Source organism: Hyaena hyaena, unplaced genomic scaffold (assembly GCF_003009895.1).
Source record: "Hyaena hyaena isolate Hyena2069 unplaced genomic scaffold, ASM300989v1 scaffold_559, whole genome shotgun sequence".
NCBI classification, from domain to species: domain Eukaryota; kingdom Metazoa; phylum Chordata; class Mammalia; order Carnivora; family Hyaenidae; genus Hyaena; species Hyaena hyaena.
The window spans coordinates 1,125,784-1,141,771 of record NW_024081191.1 but is presented as its reverse complement, the minus strand read 5'-3'; the positions used below and the strand labels follow the sequence as shown (position 1 = coordinate 1,141,771).

The 15,988-nt window shown below is 41.2% G+C and overlaps 1 protein-coding gene across 1 annotated transcript in view; it reads right to left on the bottom strand.

Annotated features, from left to right (window-relative positions):
- The window catches only part of PYGL (glycogen phosphorylase L), a 45,405-nt gene that overhangs the window by 2,299 nt on the left and 27,118 nt on the right, over positions 1-15,988 (bottom strand). The window contains exons 8-19 of the mRNA XM_039256113.1: positions 14,163-14,306; positions 13,841-13,933; positions 13,003-13,149; positions 12,501-12,664; positions 11,889-12,003; positions 11,267-11,368; positions 10,990-11,137; positions 10,809-10,867; positions 10,562-10,703; positions 8,926-9,133; positions 1,553-1,687; positions 1,063-1,129 (exon numbers count right to left, since the gene is read on the bottom strand). Of these exons, the coding sequence (XP_039112044.1) occupies positions 1,063-1,129; positions 1,553-1,687; positions 8,926-9,133; positions 10,562-10,703; positions 10,809-10,867; positions 10,990-11,137; positions 11,267-11,368; positions 11,889-12,003; positions 12,501-12,664; positions 13,003-13,149; positions 13,841-13,933; positions 14,163-14,306 (1,524 nt within the window). The remainder of the gene's footprint in view (positions 1-1,062; positions 1,130-1,552; positions 1,688-8,925; positions 9,134-10,561; positions 10,704-10,808; positions 10,868-10,989; positions 11,138-11,266; positions 11,369-11,888; positions 12,004-12,500; positions 12,665-13,002; positions 13,150-13,840; positions 13,934-14,162; positions 14,307-15,988) is intronic.

The following is a 15,988-nucleotide window of genomic DNA, read 5'->3' as shown; positions in this document are numbered from 1 at the left end:
TACTAAATTTCCATATTTATTAGCATTTACTAAATGCTCCTGGAGGGCTGGGCTATTTGATGAGGATGTATAACCTTGCATGTGACGAACGGTTACTCACATGGCTCTGGATTTTTTTTTTTTTTAGTAAAGTAGTCTTTCTTATTCTTTTTTATTTTTTATTTTTTTAAAATATTTTTTAATGTTTAGTTTAGTTTTTTTTTTTAATGTTTTATTTATTTCTAGGAGAGAGAGAGACAGCTTGAGCAGGGGAGGGTCAGAGAGAGAGGGAGTCACAGACTGAAACAGGCTCCAGGCTCTGAGCTGGCCGTCAGCAGAGAGCCCGACGCGGGGCTCGAACCCACGAACCGCAAGATCATGACCCAAGCGAAAGTCGGACACTTAACCGACTAAGCCACCCAGGCGCCCCTATTCCTCTTTTAAATTTGAATATAAAACCTCCCCTCTTTCTCTATGTTTGTATCCTCTAGATAGCCCTGCTCCATGGGTAGTCCAGGAGAGGTACTTACTGTGCAATTTTCCTAGACTATGGGTCAGTCCTTATCCTAATTAACTGGGGCTCAGCCTGAGAATCATCTTAGCAAGTTTTCAGACACTGATGGTGACTCCACCCACTACTGGGTCACAATCTCAGAGCGGGGCTGACAGCTGTATTTTGGAGAAGCTGCTCCAGTGAGTGTGACACACAGTCCATTGCCTGCCACTGAGGTGTTCCCAAAGCCTCTCTGTCAAATAAACGAGTGGGTAAAATGTGTATTTGACTTGGCTTTATAACCTTAGCTTCCAGGCCATGCCTGCTATATGGAGAGTGTTTAATAAACATTGAATTGTGATATTTTTACTTGGATATTAAAAAATGTACAATTGCTGCTTAACATGTCAAATCCCAGCCTCTGCCTGAACGTGGGAAAAGTCAAGTTTTGATCTGAATAACCTAGGTGGTTGTCTCATTTCTCTTTTTGGATTGATAATGCGGCCCTATTATTTAGATCTAATAAAAAGAAACAAAAATTTTAACCATAGTAAACTGGGTTCCTTTATAGGTCTCATCAATGCACTTACCATGTACAGCTGGCTGACTTTTTCTTGACACTTGACATAGGCCTCGTAGTCTGCAAAGACTTTAAACCTGTTTTTTTTGTGATTGGATGGAAAACACAAACCAACAAAAAGTGTCATTAAAATATGTGTGCTAAGATTCCACTTAAAATTCTGTTTTACTTAATGTCAGGCATGGCTAGTTCACCAAACTTACATTTCAATTCGCAACTAGCCCTCACAACCTTTATATGGTTCTTCCCACAGATAAGAATGTCAGCATATGATGTTTCTGAAAGCCAGGTATACCAATGGAAAGAGAAAAAGAGTTCCAGATTTGTGGGTCTTAAACCTTCCTAGCATGGTTAGTAGAGAATATCTAACATTTCTAAGAATAGGTTAGCTTCTCAGATCACAAATCTATGCTAATTACACAGGTATGTTACAGCTGGTTTAAGATATTCTTGTACCTTTTTCATGGCTGAAATGTCATCATCTTCTTGTGGGAACTCACCTGTCATGGTAAAATAGCATGTTGATTAAGTCTTTGAAGAGGTCAGGCTGTTTGGGAGAGAAGAAGCCTTTGTCAATTTGATCGATCGCCAGCTTCAGCTCTGGAAGTGCCTCATAATATTCTTTTGCCTCATACCTGTGGGATGGGAGTGGGGGTGATAAGAAAAAGCTTACATTAGCATATGTGACTAACGATACTCTAAGCAGGTGACTGCCAAGGAAGATGATGGAACAGGAGGACCCTAAGCTCACCTGGTCCCACAGATACAGCAAGATAATACCCACATCAGTGTAAATAACCCAGAAAATGACCCAACAACTGACAGAACAGACTCTCTACAACTAAATGTAGAGGAGACCACGTCAAAGAGGGTGGGAAGGACAGAGACATGGTTGGGACCTAAATTGACCCATGAGACTATCATCAGGAGGGAAGGATGCTGTGGGTGTGGAGAAGGTAGGGAGACAGGCTCTGACACAGAAGAGCCCACCAGGGGAAGACAAATACCTATAACATTTGGCTTGGAAAACCAGAGAGGTTGAATTTTGTGAATTCTTATAATCAGTGTGGATTACCACTTGGAATTTAAAAATCAGCAGGCTCCAGGAGAGTCACAGGAAACCAAGTCCCTGGCCTTAAAGAGACAGCACAGCAAACAGCTCTATGGAGACACAGCATGGGAGCAGCAATTAGAAAAACACCTGGGGTACACTGGAGGGATGTCAGTTTACCAATTTCAGAGAATGTACTAGAGGGGCAGGGTTCTTTAGGAGGCTTCTCCAGGAACAAAGGGGCTGGTAGGTGCTATTTCCCTTTCCTGCCCCCAGCCTAGCCACATGGACACCTACAGGAACAAGTGCTATGCCAACACTCACTCCCCAATTTGCTAACAGTGTGCCCAGCCCCCAGGTTCCCCTGCAGATACATCCACCAGCCAGTCCTCTGCTCCAGGTCCCCTCCCACAGCAGACCTGTGCAAACCTTGCTGGCACTGCCCACCTTGCCCCCATGTTCTCCTGTGGTCCTGCCCCCTACAGTATGCTCTTGGCTGTAGCCCATCCAAAGTGGTGCCACGAGCCTGGCAGTGTGCAAGCAGCTCCAATGGGGGCCAGCACTACTCCAAAGTGACTCCTGCCCCAGGAAGAGGGAAGGAGAACCACACACAACAATCCAACTGCAGCCCCAGCAGAGGCCTGGGGGCAGACTGCTGGTCTGACTGCAGGCCTCACCCACCAATGAAAGTTTCTCAGGAGATGACAGAGGGAGAGTACAGTGCAGCTGCGACTGCAGCTCTGGCAAATGCCTGGTCTGACTACTGAAGCCCAAGGCAGCCCCAGATTGGCCCACTAATGACACAGTGACCAAACCCTGCCCACGAAAGGCAGAGAGACTTGCAGACAACTGGGCTGAAGGAAAAAGTGGCTCAGCCACAACATCAGAGTGTGTGCAATACACACAGGAGACACTTCTGAAGCACCAGGTTCTGGTGAACAGGGGACACTGCACTACAGGGCATTACCGGATATCTTCTTCACAAGGCCACTACTATCAAGGGCAGGAGATGCAACTAACTTTTCTAACACATAGAAATAGACACAGAAAGTGAGACAAAATGAAAACAGAACAACGAAAGAACAGAACAAAATCACAGCAAGAGACATAAGCAAAACAGAGATGAGTAATAAGCCTGATAGAGATTCTAAAGTAACGGTGTTAAGATACTCATGGGAGTTGAGAAGAGTACAGGACCTCAATGATACCATTAACAAAGGGAAATATCAAAGAAATAAAAAGTGAAAATAGATTTAGGGAACTCAGTGACATCATCAAGTGTAATAACATTCACATTAAAGGGATCCCATAAGGAGAAGAGAAAGAAAATGGGACAGAAAATTTATCTGAAGAAATAGCTGAAAACTTCCTGAATCTGGCCAAGGAAATAGAAATCCAGTTCCAAGATTCACAGAGAGCCTCCAACAAAATCAATCCACCGAGGTCCACACCAAGACACATAGTAATTAAAATGGCAAAATATAGTACTAAAGAGAGAATTTTAAAGGCAGAAAGAGAAAAGAAAACAGTTACATATGAAGGAAACCCCTAAGACTATCTGCTGACTTTTCAGCAGCAACTTTGCAGGCCAGAAGGGAGTGGCATGATATATGCAAAGTGCTTAAAGAAAAAAAAAACATGCAGCCAAGAATACTCTATCATTCATTATAGAAGGAAAGATAAAGTTTCCCACACAAAAGTTAAAGCAATTTATGACTATTAAACCAGCCCTACAAGAAATGTTTTTAACATTTCTTTCTAAGGATTTTTAATAATCCTGTTTAAGGATTCTTTGAGTGGAAAGGAAAGACCATAAATAGAAGTAAGAAAAGTAGGAAGCACAAAAGCAGTAAAAAAAAGTATATCTATAAAAATCAATCAAAGGATCCACAAGATGAAAGGATGTAAAGTATGACACCATATACCTAAAACGGGGAGGGGGGAGAGGAAAGAGTAAAGAATGGGTTCAAACTTAAGTGACTGAGCTTAACAGAGACTGCTATACACATAAGATGTTACATACAAACCTAATAGTAACCACAAATCAAAATTATTGTGTTATCTAGTAATAAAAATCAAGTAAAAAAATCTAGTAAAAAAAATCAAATTTTTGTGTTATCTAGTAATAGATAACACAAAAAAATAAAGAAAAAGGAATCCAAGTATACCATTAAAGAAAGCCAACAAACCACTAGAAAAGAGGACATGAGAAGAAAGTAACAGAGAAGAACTATAAAAACAACCATGGGGCGCCTGGGAGGTTCAGTTGATAAGCATCTGACTCTTGGTTTCAGCTCATGTTGTGATCTCATAGTTCATGGGTTCGAGCCCTGTGTTGGGATCCCTGCTGACAGTGAAGAGCCTGCTTGGGAATCTCTCTCTCTCCCCCTCCCTCTCTCTCTCCTCTGCCCTTCCCCTGCTCATGCTTTCTCTCTCAAAATAAACTTAAAACAACAACAACAACAACAACAACAACCATAAAGCAAGTAACAAAATGGTGATAAGCACATACCTATCAATAATTACTTTGAATAGGAATAGACTAAATGTTTCAATCAAAAGACATAGGGTGATGGAATGGACAAAAAAGACCTATCTAAATGCTCTCTACAAGACACATACTTTACATGTAAAGACACATGTAGACTGAAAGTGAAGAGATGGAAAAACATTTATCATGCAAATGGAAGTGAAAAGAAAGGCAGGGTTGCAATACTGACATCAGACAAAATGGACTTTAAAACCAAGTCTGTAAAAAAAAACTATATAAGCATAAAGGGAACAATCCAAAGAAGATATAACAATTTAAATATTTACACACTCAACATTGGAATACCCAAATACATAAAGCAGCTATTAACAAACAAAGGAAGTATTCAATAGTAATCCAATAATAGTAGGGGACTTTAAAACCACACTTATATCCCTGGATAGAGCATCCAAACAGAAAATCAACAAGGAAACGGTGGCTTTGAATGACACATTAGACTAGATGGATCTAACAGATATATTTAGAACATTCTCTCTTAAAATCAGAATATACATTTTTTTAAGTGCATATGGAACATTCTCTAGACTAGATCACATGTTAGGCCACAAAATAAGTCTCAATAAATTTAAAAAGATTAAAGTTACACCATCTATCTTTTCTGACCACAATGCTTTGAAACTAGAAATCAACCACAAGAAAAAATCTGGGAAGCACAAATACATGGGGATTAAATAACATGCTACTAAACAATGAAAGGGTCAACCAAGAAATCAAAGAGAATAAAAAACTACATGGAGGCAAATGAAAATGAAAATACAGTAATCCAAAATCTTTGGGATGCAGCAAAGCTATTCTCAAAGGGATGTTTAAAGCAATACAGGCCTATATAAAAAAATAAGAAAAATCTCAAAAAGTCAACCTAACATTACATCTAAAGGAGCTAGAGAAAGAAGAACAAACAAAGCCCAAAACCATAAAAAGAAGGACATAATAAAGATGAGAGCAGAAATAAATACTGTAGAGATTTAAAAAACTCAATAGAACAGACCAATGAAACCAGGAAATCGTTCTTTGAAAACATCAACAAAATTGATAACCTTTATCCAGACTCATCAAAAAAACAAAACAATACAAGAAAGAGATGACTCAAATAAAATCATAAATGAAATGAAAGAGGAGAAACAACCACCAATATCACAGAAATACAAAATATTATAGGATAATATTTTGAAAAATTATATGGCAACAAGTTGGACAACCTAGAAGAAATGGATAAATTCCTAGAAACACACAGCTTCCCAAAAGTGAATCAGACAGAAATAGAAAATTTGAACAGACTGATTACCAGCAATGAAACTGAATCAGGAATCAAAAAGTCTGAACAAGCAAAAGTCCAGGACCAAATGGCTTCATAGGTAAATTATACCAAACGTTTAATGAGGAGTTAATACTTATTCTTCTCAAACTATTACATAAATAAATCCAGTAAGATCACAGGATACAAAAATCAATATACCTGAAGTTCACATTTCTTAAAGTTTATTTATTTTGAGAGAGAGGGAGTGTGTGCATGTGAGCAGGGGAGTGGCAGAGGGAGGAGAGAGAATTCTGGCTTCGTGCTGTCATCACAGAGCCTAATGTGAGGCTTGATCTCATGAACCATGAGATCATGACCTGTACTGAAATCAAGAGTTGAATGCTTAACTGACTGAGCCACCCAGGTACCCTTAATCTTGCATTTTTTATACTAATAATGAAGCAGCAGAACAAGAAATTAAGGAAACAATCCAATTTACAATTGCACCAAAAATAATAAAACACCTAGGAATAAACTTAATCAAGGAGGTGAAAGACCTGTACTCTGAAAACTATAAAACACTGATGAAAGAAACTGAAGATGAAATAAGCCAATGAAAAGATATTTCATGTGCATGGATTGGTAGAACAAATATTATTAAAATGTCCATACTACCCAAAGCCATCTATGCATTTAATCAAGGCATCAAAATATCAACATTTTTCACAGAACTAGAATAATAATCCTAAAATTTGTACAAAACCAGAAATGACTTAAATAGCCAAAGCCATCTTGAAAAAGAACAAAACTGAGGTCATAATCCTAGATTTCAAGCTGTACTACATAGCTGTAGTAATTGAAACAGTATAGTACAGGCACAAAAAAATAGACACATAGATCAATGGAACAGAATAGAGAGCCCAGAAATAAACCTACGATTATATGGTCAATTAATCTTTGACAAAAAATGCAAGAATATGCAATGGGGAAAACTGTCTTTAATACATGGTGGTGGGAAAACTGGACAGCTACATATGAAAGAACAAAATTGGACCATCTTCTTATACAAAACACAACAATAAGCTCAAAATAGATTAAGGAGACTTGAATTGATAAAATCCTAGAAGAGAGCACAGGTAGTGATTTCTATGACATTGGCCATAGCAACATTCTTCTATTTATGTCTCCTGAGGCAGGGGAAAAAAAGCAAAAATAAACTTTTGGGACTACATCAAAATACAAAGCTTCTGCACAGCAAAGGAAATAATCAACAAAACCAAAAGACAACCTAGTGGATGTGAGAAGATATTTGCAAATGACATATCTGAGAAAGGGTTAGGAACCAAAATATATAAAGGCTGACACAATTTAACACCAGAAAGACAAATAATCCAATTAAATATGGACAGAAGACATGAACAGACATTTCTCCAAAGACCTATAGGTGGCCAACGGATACATGAAAAGTTGCTCAACATCACTCATCATCATGGAAATACAAATCAAAACTGCAATGAGCTATCACTTCATACCTGTCAGAATGGCTAAAATAAAAAATGTAAGAAGCAACAAGTGTTGACAAAGATGTGGAGAACGAGGAACCCTTATGGACTGTTGGTGGGAACACAAACTGGTACAGTCACTGTAGAAAATAGTATGGAGTTTCCCTGAAAAATTAAAACTACAATGACTGATCTAGTAATTCCACTACTGGGTATTTACCCCAAGAATACGAAAACCCTAATTCAAAGGGATATATACACCCCTATGTTTATCATAGCATTATTTACAAATAGCCAAATTGTGGAAGAAGCCATAAAAAGAATGAAATCTTGCCATTTACAGTATGGATGGATCTAGAGAATAATAATGCTAAGTGAAAGAAGTCAGTCAGAGAAAGACTGATTCCACTGATATGTAAAACTTAAGAAGCAAAACAAATGAACAAAGAAAAAAGAGACAAACCAAAAAACAGACTCTTAACTAGAGACAACAAACTGGTGGTTACCTAAGGGGAGGTGGGTGGGGGCATGGGTGATACAGGTGAAGAGGATTAAGAGTCCAGGTACATAATGATCACCAGGTGCTGTATGGAAATGCTCAATCACTGTATTGTACACCTGAAACTAACATAACACTATATGTTAACTATACTGGAATTTAAAAAATCACAAATAAAAACACAATACACTAGACACTCTATTAGCTGTGACAAATGCACTCATAAGTATTAGCATTTATAGAAACCATTATAGAGTTCAAGATGGGTATAATATTTGATTAGATCTTGAGAATTTTCCTCCTATACTTGGTTTGTTCCTTATAATTGGAGACCCAAAGAATAGTAAATAATAAAAAAAAATCCAATCTGGTAAAATACAGTAAGATTCATTTCATAAGTACTTCACATTCTAAGCAAGTATTGTGTTAAGAGGACCAGTTACTTTTTGGACCCACAGATCCCCCAAATTTGTTGTTCTTTAGTGGAAACTTACTTCCAAGGGCCAGGAAGTACCTTTCAGATTTTTTGATCCCTATTGTTCCTTTTGGGCAGAGCTCCTTATTAATTTGAATTCAGATTAATAAATGTATCTAGATATTAAGTGAAACAAGTATTATTCATGGGTGCTTCTGTATATCCATTCCTATCCTCTACCACATTTTAGTCCATTTCCCTGAAATCTTAAAAGTGCACTCAGTGGTTTAAATTATAGGCAAAAACTTTAACAAGGAACTGGCTCATCTTTTGATCAAAGTCAAAATCACAGATGCAGAGAAATGACAGCTCACTAAGGCCAGCTCTGCAGTGGCTGGTAACTAATAGCAAGGACCTCACGTACCTGTGCCCTAGCTCCTTTCTTGTTCACTTGCTACATTTAATAAAACTAAGCGGTGGCCAGGGGGCTCCCCTGATGCATGGGAGATGTTCTGTGGCCACATTTCATGTGTCCCAACATCAACACGACACCTGGGAGGGCAAGCACTCTCCTGGGGATGGAGAGCACCTGCCCGGTAGGAGGAACTGCTCTCTTACCCTTTCTTGTCCAAAGCTGCCACATCATTTACTCGCATGCCAAAGATGAACAGGTTCTCTTCCCCAGCTTCCTCTGCCATTTCCACGTTGGCTCCATCCATAGTCCCGATAGTCAGGGCCCCATTCAGCATGAATTTCATATTGCCTGTCCCTGAGGCTTCAGTGCCTGCGGTGGAAATCTGCTCCGAAAGATCGGTAGCTGGAATGACTGCAAGCAAGGTATTATTAGTCAGTGATTCTGTCTCTCTAGACCCGCTTGTATTGTATCTACATTTATCGAGATGCTACATTTATTGTATCAGCATTTATCTAGCTGGCCTGTTTTGATCATTAAAGTACCACATGTACATCAAGATAAACAGTCATATGGTATATAGGAGGATGGATCTTACTCTTCCTCCAGACTCAGGCAACTGCCTTTAACCATTTTTGATGTGCTGTCTGGGTGGTTATTGCCACAGTGCTAAATAACTGTATGCTTATAATACTCTTTCTTGGTCTGGAAACTCTAAAGAGCATCTATTGCTCTCTACTATAAAAGTTGACATTACGTTTCTCTTCTACCTTCTCTTCTTTGTTATGGTTTTATTTCTTCTGCTTTATAACTTTATAAAATATATTAACTTTTCTTTATTGATCTTTAAAATTCAGTCTCTCCTGACTCTTCCTTTATAATGTGAGGAAATTGGATTGTCTGCATTTTCCACTTCTCACCTTCTCCCTCCCTCTTTTGGCCCTTGCACCTGTGGCTTGCTTGGGGCTAGACACCAAGCCTCTGACCTTTTGGCCTAATTTACACACAAATGAGTGCTGCCAGAAGGTCCCTTTCTCCCACTTTGACTTCAAAGGTCAGGAGAATTCTCTGTTTTACTTTGAAGGCTTATTTGTGGATTAGCTATATCTTCATTTGCATCTCTAGGAACATGGCTCTTTTCTCTTTGTGCATACAATCTTAAACAGTAATATCAGAGGACCCAAAAATACTTCAAAAAGAGAAAGGTCTGTTTTCAATTTGGGACTTGGGTGAATGCACAGTTGGCATTTGCTTGTGGATGGTGCTTTGTGAGCACATGATGCAAATAAGCAAAGGTCCCAGCGGTAGAGAAAGGGATGTTGGCTTTTTGCCAGCCTAACTGTCCCCATGTGGAAACTCCACGCATAATCAGTGCCCATGTAAGCACACATAAGCCTCATGCTTTGCAGCCTGATGTCTGTCTTCATTCCTTGTTGTCACATGAACAAATGACAGCCCTTCTTCATTCCACGACGTGACCAGAGGAATATCAGGGGCTGGGGAATTGGTGTTCTATTGCAAAACTGGAGCTGGGAACAAAGACCTTTCCTCTCCTTAGTAGAGCACAGTCTGCACTTTGCCAAAACCTCAGGGCCACTTCCTCCAGCACCCAGCTCTGACTAGCTGGCAGGACAATGCACTTGCAAATGTAATCAGTGATTTTGACTTTAGGGACAGCAATCTTGTTGTGAGCTGGATCACCTTAAAGGCTCTTAGCCTAGGCCCTTATTCTTCTATCCTAAGTTACTGGCTCCCTGTGCCCAGCTACCTCATTTTTCCACATCATGTCATTTTTCTCTCGAATTTGCTCTGGCCCTATATGATCTGTGATGAAGAAACTACCTTTTTCGGCAAGAGATACTCTGTAGTTCTCCAAGAAGATGACTTTCAACTTGCTTCCAACCATAGGGTCATTGTTCACCACATCTGCTACCGAAGTGATCAGCTTTATGATCATTTTGGCCATGTGATATCCTGGGGCAGCCTTGGAGAAGAATGTCAAACACGCTGACAGAATGCAGGCATGATCAAGTGGAGAAATGGCAAGAGATTAGGGCCCCCAAATTCCCAGTGAATAGAATCAACTTACTTTGCCACCAATTATGACGGTTCTGGGCACGAATAACTTCTTAGGGTCTTTCTTAATGCCTGAAAGAGATTGAGAAGTGGATGGGACTGAGGACAGTTGATAGCTGGGGTGGCGAGATCTATGCCAACCGATAGTGTCACTTCCACCTCCAGGGGGTGTGGTGGTCACAGGGCTGACTCACGGTTGTACATGGTGACCACGTGCAGGCAGTTCAAGAGCTGCCGCTTGTACTCATGGATCCTCTTCACGTGCACATCGAACATGGAGGAGGGGTTGATCTTTACTTTGTACTCCTTCTCCAGGAACTGAGAAAACTTCAGCTTGTTCTCCTGTGGAGACAGTGCATGTTGCCAGAGCCCTTTGGATTTAAAATCCTCAGGTGGTCTGTTTTAAAAACTGGGGCGTGATAAACCCTGAAAACAAGTGCTGCGGAAAGGATCCACCCCGGGAAGCCGCACCTGCTTCACATTGGAGAGTTCTCGGAGAAAGATGTCATCACTCACGAAGCTATGCAGCTTTGTCAGTTGGCTCAAGTCTTTCACGTAGTCTTCCCCGATTTTCTTTCAGTTTAAAGAAGAGGTGATTTAATCAGGGATGGCAGTCGAGCCCAACTGAGCAGTTTCTGTTAGTCTGGTGAGTGCCTGTGCTCACCTACAGCAAGGATGGCTGGCTGCCACACAGTACACAGATGGCCAGGCTCACAGAAGAGGCTGGGAAGGCCATGTGGGAAGAACACTTTGCTAGTACCTTAAATGTAGTTTCAGTGGCATTAAATGTTAAAAACAGGAAACCTACCCTAAAATGGGTAACATGGAACCCAGGTTCTACTAGTTATTTATATGGCCTTTGTTATTCTATTTTACTAAATAGCATTACCATCTTCTATTTGTGTGCCATATGAGTGCTGTTAGCCAGCTACATAATTTGCAGGCCCCTTGTTTACAAATTAAGAATTTCAAGATGACTTCAAGAATTAAGTCAAGCACGGAGCCTGTGGGAGAGCACAAGTCACACACTGGCAGCTGATGTAGCGCCTGCAGACTGGGTTCAGAAAGTGCAAGGGCACTCCTTCCCGGTTACCTCTGCTATTAACTCTGCAAGCCCCGGGTTGCAGAGTAAGAGCCAGCGCCTTGGAGTGATCCCATTGGTTTTATTCTGAAACTTGTCTGGTTCTAGCTCGCTGAAGTCCTTGAATCTGGAGACAGAAGAGACACATCACTGAATCTGGCTGAAAGAGTGGGTTTCTATGACATCCAGGAAGCCAAGTGTAGGCTTCGAAAGACTAAAAGGTGGAGGGAGGAGCTGGCAGCAGCTAAGGCTGTCATTCAAAATAGAAATCCATTTGCAATTCCAAATAGTTACAAGAAAAACTCCACATCGAATCACCTCCGTATGATATCCGGCCTGGCACTGACATATAGACCAGACTTTTCAGCAGAATAGTTTTGTGTGGGCTTTTTTTTGCTGTGTGGTTTTTTTTTTTTTTTTTTGCTCCTAAATCTAGAATTAGGATGGTTCAGAGAAAGGCATTTTTTTTTCTTTTTTAAAGAGAAGCTTATTTTGTGTAGAAGAAAATACTTTTGCACATTTTGATGGGGCCTTTTGTTATACCTAAATGCAAGTCTGCATCAACTAGCATCAGTACACTGACGGAGCAACTTTAGACCCAGCAGCACAGGAATGGACACTCACACTTGGGTCTTCACAATGTCTGAGTGAATTTTGGCCACCCCGTTCACAGCGTGGGAGCCCACAATGCAGAGGTGGGCCATGTTGATCCGTTTGCTTCCTTCCTCTTCAATCAGAGACATCCTTCTCAGACGGTCGACATCTTTAGGAAACAAGGCCGCGATTCTCTGGCCAAAGGAAGAGAAAGGCCTTGCTGGCCACTCAGGTTTAAAGCAACACTGAGATAATGTCGTTCACTTCCCAAGCAAAATCTCTGATGGAGCAAATACAAAACTTCACTCCCACAGTGAGGGGTCGGGTTAGCCCTAGGGAGACGCCATCCTCTGTTTTAGTCTTTTCAAAAATATGCCTTTAACAGAGCCCCACCCGGACTTGAATACTTTTTATGTATCAATGACCGAAAGATGTTTGGGCCTCCAGTTCAGTAAGAGGGAACACTGTAGCCACCCTTAACATCTCCAGACGTCGTTCTCAAAAGGGGTATGAATCTCTAAAAATGACTTACATCTAAATGCTTCTGATTTATCTCATAAATGATTTGCAAGTGTCGAGGAAGCAAGTTTTCCACCAGCTCCACGGGCCAGCGCTCCAGGGCCTCTGGAAGCACTGTGTGGTTGGTGTAGGCGAAGGTCTTCTGGGTGATCTCCCACGCCTGAGGGAAAAGGAGGGGCTTAGCTGCTTTCCTCTGCAAGAAGGGGGCCTATCACACAAAACCAGACATTCCCTCAGGCCCCACCAGTGTGCAACAGGATGGTTCTTCTACACAGTAAGACATACTCGGTTCCACTAGGTTCTTGAATGGGCCAGAGATTGGGAATATGTAAGTGGGGCAAGGGGAGGGAGCAGCTATTTGTAAAACTGTCTGATAAACTGAAGACAACGTACTGATAAGTTTTATCTACTATCCTAACATGCCTTTTATTTATAAAATAAGCAAAATCTGAGGAATACAAACAAGTAATGTTCGGAGAAAGCACAGAGTATATTCAAAATACTGATCTGCAAAGTGGTGGAGACACTTTCAATTAGCTGCGTTTAAAAAAAAAGTTAGCTGTGTTTTGAGGTTGCAGAGTTTAATTTAGTCATCTTAGATGCAGAAATGGTAAACACAAGTCTGAGCTAATGAGCTGTGTCCTATTAGGAATGTATTTATTTCTTAATCTTACTCCACGTAAAGCAGTAAGGAGAGAGAAATGTCAGCACCAGGGCAAACTTTACCTTTAACCACTGGAATATTCCAACAGTAACTTATTTTGAAAAACTGTAAAAGGACCTTTTGACAAAATCTCTGAACCACACATATTCTAGTTAATTAAAGAAAAAGGAAGCCAAATTATCCAGACCTTGGGCCAGGGCAATTTTTCTATATCCACAAAAATCCTCATCAGCTCGGGGATGGCAAGTGCGGGGTGCGTGTCATTCAGCTGGATGGCAACCTGTGTGGGGAAAAGGCATCGGTGTGAAGAGGATAGGTGGCCCGGGGTCTGCTTCCTTATCCTCATGCATGTCTGTATAAAGCACCCCACCAAATGCTCATCTTCTGTGAGGCATTTAGTTAAGCCCATCATACCTACTCAACTGTTTTAGCGGAGAGAGGGTTGCAACCTGGTAGGAAGTCCTGACCCCTTGGTCGTCCCTGTCTGTGCTCACAGACTGAATACTTGCCTGGTCTGGAAAGGCATCAAATGCGGTCTTGGCACTGTCAGTGGAGCCAAACTTGGACGCTTTGAAACGTCGGATGACATCTTGCAAGGTAGCAGCCACCACAAAGTACTCCTGCTTCAATCTCAGCTCCTTCCCTTCAAAAAACTTCAAGCCAGAGAGACTGAGTGAGAGTGGCTCACCCTGTTAGGTGTGGCCAAAATATGACGGGGATCTCTCGCCCGGAGAACTTTAGGACTAAAGCTCATAGGACATCTGGTGGAATATGGCAGGTCAAATGTCAAGCATTAGATTTTGTTCTTTCCTGAAAATTATTAGGATGACAGTAAAGGGGCTTAAAGAAGGCATACAAATAAAGGATGAAGGGAATGGGAGACAAGACCACATCAACAACCTTTTTGAAGCGGAAAATTAGATGGATGGGTAGTAACTGGGCCAGGAGACCTGGGAAAGCTGAATTTTGCCCTGGTAGAGGGGAAGAGTCAAAAAGCAGCTAAATTTATGTGCCACATCTCCTACAGACTCAGGATTTGGTAGCACTGGGTGCATTTGGAAGTAGAGGTAAAGATGCAGTAAAAGGTTTGTTGCAAGGGGCACCTGGATAGCTCAGTTGGTTAAGTATCTAACTCTTGATTTAGGCTCTGGTCATGGTCTCACAGGTTTGTGAGATGCAGCCCCCACATCAGGTTCCGCAATGATAGCATGAAGCCTGCTTGGGATTCTCACTTGCTCTATCTCTGCCCCTCCCTCTACTCTCTCTCTCTCTCAAAAATAAACAAACAGACATTTAAAAATGAAAGATTAGTTATGAGCCTAAGAAGCAGTTGGTCTCAGACTTCAACCCTAGTTCCCTCAGCTGAGTGATCTCCTTTCCCAACTCAGACAGAAGCCGACATTTCTCTGGAGATGGTAACACAGGGTTCTCTGGGCTGGAGGGAAGCAGGTACAGTTGAAAGCAGGAGTACCACTCTGTACTGAAAATGGGGGGAAGGGAGTTAAGTGAAAATTTATGTGCTGAGTTGTTGAGACTCTCAGCTTTCTTCTCCTAATCAAATTTCACAACACAGGCAGCCAAAATTAATTCTGCCAAGAATGAAGCTGCAAGAGCCTTCTCTTGGAGGTGAGAAAGATCAGAGCAAAGGGTCCTGCATGGTCAGATCTCAGCCCAGGGCAAGATCCTGGAGGGTGCATCAGAAAACTCATGAGTGTATCATTTTTTAAAAGTTATTTATTTTGAGAGAAAGAGAAAGAGTGAGGGAGGGGCAGAGAGAGAAGAGAGAGAGAATCCCAAGCAGGCTCTGCACAGTCAGTTCAGAGCCCGACGTGGGGCTCAATCTCTTGAACCATGAGATCATGACCTGAGCGGAGATCAAGAGTTGGACACCTGACTGACTGAGCGACCCAGGTGCCCCTCATGACTATATCACCGAGGAACTTAGGGAGCACATCTAAGATTCTGTACTTTTCTTATAGGTGATTAGAAGACTTTAAAGAGCTTTAAGCAAGTGAAAAAAATCTAACTAGCTGCAGAGGGAGGACAGTTGCAAGATCCCTGGAAGAGAGACAAATGTCTGGATGGGGGCTGTGGCCAAGTTGGGAAGAGAGAATGAATGTGTTCTTGTAATTACAGTACAAAAATGATTTATTAACTCAAAAAAAAAACAGGCATGACCTTGAGAACTACCTTTTACTCAAAGAATTTAGTTAACTCTGCATTCCCTGCTTACTTTAGTATACTTTGCGAACTGCTATAGATGATTACTTCCAAGTAAAGTTAGGCTTGGTCCCTACTGAAGACAGGAGGATGAATTTCCAGCCCCTTTCAGTTA